This window comes from Sinocyclocheilus grahami, unplaced genomic scaffold, assembly GCF_001515645.1.
Source record: "Sinocyclocheilus grahami isolate Dianchi unplaced genomic scaffold, SAMN03320097.WGS_v1.1 scaffold1129.1, whole genome shotgun sequence".
Taxonomy (NCBI): domain Eukaryota; kingdom Metazoa; phylum Chordata; class Actinopteri; order Cypriniformes; family Cyprinidae; genus Sinocyclocheilus; species Sinocyclocheilus grahami.
In genome coordinates, this window is record NW_015506308.1 from 202,336 (window position 1) to 204,794 (window position 2,459).

Genomic DNA, 2,459 nt, shown 5'->3' on the forward strand with positions numbered 1-2,459 from the left:
CCCGAAAAACAGCGTGTTTCTGCTTCCACTCAAAACAGGCATTTTCAAAATTAAATAATAAATGATCTGTGGAGTATTTTGAGCTGAAACTTCACAGACACATTCTGGGGACACCAGAGACTTATATTACATATTGTAAAAAGGGGCATAATATGTCTCCTTTAAGGGTCAGTGGAGTCTTTACCTCCTCGTCCTCCGGCAGGAGCTTCAGCAGCTCTCTGAGAGACTCCACGCTGAAGACGCCTGTGTTTCCATGAAGAATATCATCCAGAAGACTCTCACTGGACCTGGACATACAGAGAATCAATGAGAGCAGACGAACACACACACACACACACACACACACACACACATACACACACGATACAGTCTTACTTTTTGAAGTGTTTCAGAAAAATGCAGATATTCAAGCTTCTCTTGGAGTCCAGGATGGTGATCTAAGGAGAAGCACACACACACACACACACACACACTTATAAATGCTGTATGTTGTAATATAAATCTCATCACTAACATCATCAAACCAGTGTTGCTTTACTCTCATTAATATAGTATATACTGTGATACGTTTTGAATTAGATTTTATTTTCATGTTTTCTGTCTATACAGTATATTTTCCATTTTCATTTTGAAGATTTAGTAGTTTTGTTGTGCTTTTGTCATTTGTATTAGTTTTTGTTAGTTGTAGTAGTTTTTTTTTTTAAATAAATATTTACATTGTTTTTATTAATATTTTGATTGTTCGATTTCATTTTAGATCGTTTTAGTGATTTTTTGTGTTTTTGTCAGCTTATTAGTTTTTTAATGTCTACATAGATATAGATATATATATATATTGAGTGAGTTATATATATATTTTTAATATACATTTATATACATTTTACTTTTAGGTGAAGTTTCAGCAGTTTGTTGTGTTTTTGTCATTTTCATGATTATTATTGATTTTTTTAATTAATTTTAATTTTAGTGTTTTTGTCCGTTTTTAATTTTTTTATCAACATTTACATGTATTATTATACAGTACATGCAGTTATTAATGTTTTGAATCTTTATTTATTTACATTTTTTAAATTCTCGTTTTTGTAATTGTATTAGCTGTTGGGTTTTTATATCTATACAGTTTTTACTAATATTTTGAATAATTTTTTCTTTTTCTTTTTAATTTAACATTTTTGTCATTTTGTTGTGTGTTTTGTCAGTTTTTTATTTAATGTCTAAATATAGCTTTTTAAATAATATTTTGAATGAGTTTTTTATATGTTCTGTTCATGTTAATTTGAGTGGAATTGCTGTTAATGGTTTGAGTTTGAGTTAACTCTGCATCAAACCTCCTCTGATCTCAGTAGATCTCACCTGCGGCCTGAGATCTTTCACAGAAGTGTGTCTTCGTCCAATCGTGCAGCAGGTTGTTGTGAACGAGGGTGTGTCCTCGTGTCCGAACAGCTCCTCGATGGCTCTGATGTCGATGTGGAATGGATCTCTGCTGCTCCACAGGTTCGGCCTGTTCTGCTGCTTGACACGATCTTCAGGAATCGGTTTCCAGAAGAAGCTCCTCACCCTCCTCTTCCTCTCCTCAGGGTTTCTCACAGGAAGGGGAGGGGGAAGGGGAGGAGCCAGAGGGGGGATGCTTTGAGGGGTGTGGTCATATAATGAGGGAGGCCATGCAACAACCCCGCCCTCTTTCTCAAAACTGCTGCTCATAGTAGAAGGGGATGTGGGCGGGGTCAGAAGATGATTGACAGCTTGAACACCAACATGAAGATCCAATGAGCTCAAACAACAAACAGAAGCTTTTGTAACACGAGAAAAACAAAACACAACTCAAACTTCTTTTTCTAAATGAATACAATGCATAAGAGTATCTTCTAAATGCATCAAACAGACTCATTCCACTGGTCGATCCAGAATTTGGCTGCTTAAACACCTTCAGTTCAGGGATGTAGAATCTATGTTCTTTCAGAAACGAGAAGAATATCCCATGTGCAAACGCTCAGGTGTCATTAAACGCTTTCATTCACACACTTCAGCGCAGACACAATCCCAAACATAACACAAATATGCTCCTATCAAGGTAAAAATGTGTTATTTCGGAATGTTCTCTAAACATTCATAAAATGTATCTATTGTCAAGGGAACATTCCATTTGATTATTTTGCAAACGTTATGGGAACGTTACTTTTGAATGTTCTGAAACAAATTGTAACATTCCAAAAAGTTACTTAAACATCCAACTACAACATTTCAGGAACAAAAATGAATGATGTGTAAATACACGTTTTTGTGCTAATGATTTGAAAGCATTACTAAATACCAGAGACGTTTGAAAGAATGCTCTATTAATGCTACTGGAAGAACATTTGTTCATAAATGTGATAAAAACTCACAGAGACTCTCTCTGGACCGAACGAATGCCAAATTCATCATAATTTCATTGTTTTCTATAACGCATAGAATGCTCG

The 2,459-nt window shown here is 35.1% G+C and overlaps 1 protein-coding gene across 2 annotated transcripts in view; it reads right to left on the minus strand.

The window, feature by feature from the left end:
- Positions 1 to 1,839, minus strand: part of LOC107567115 (FH2 domain-containing protein 1) — a 25,817-nt gene extending 23,978 nt beyond the window's left edge. For both annotated transcript variants that reach the window (XM_016252735.1, XM_016252734.1), the window contains exons 1-3: positions 1,354 to 1,839; positions 376 to 437; positions 185 to 287 (exon numbers count right to left, since the gene is read on the minus strand). In XM_016252735.1, coding sequence (XP_016108221.1) covers positions 185 to 287; positions 376 to 437; positions 1,354 to 1,701 — 513 coding nt within the window. In that variant the 5' untranslated portion in view covers positions 1,702 to 1,839. The remainder of the gene's footprint in view (positions 1 to 184; positions 288 to 375; positions 438 to 1,353) is intronic.
- Between the last annotated feature and the right edge of the window lie 620 nt (positions 1,840 to 2,459).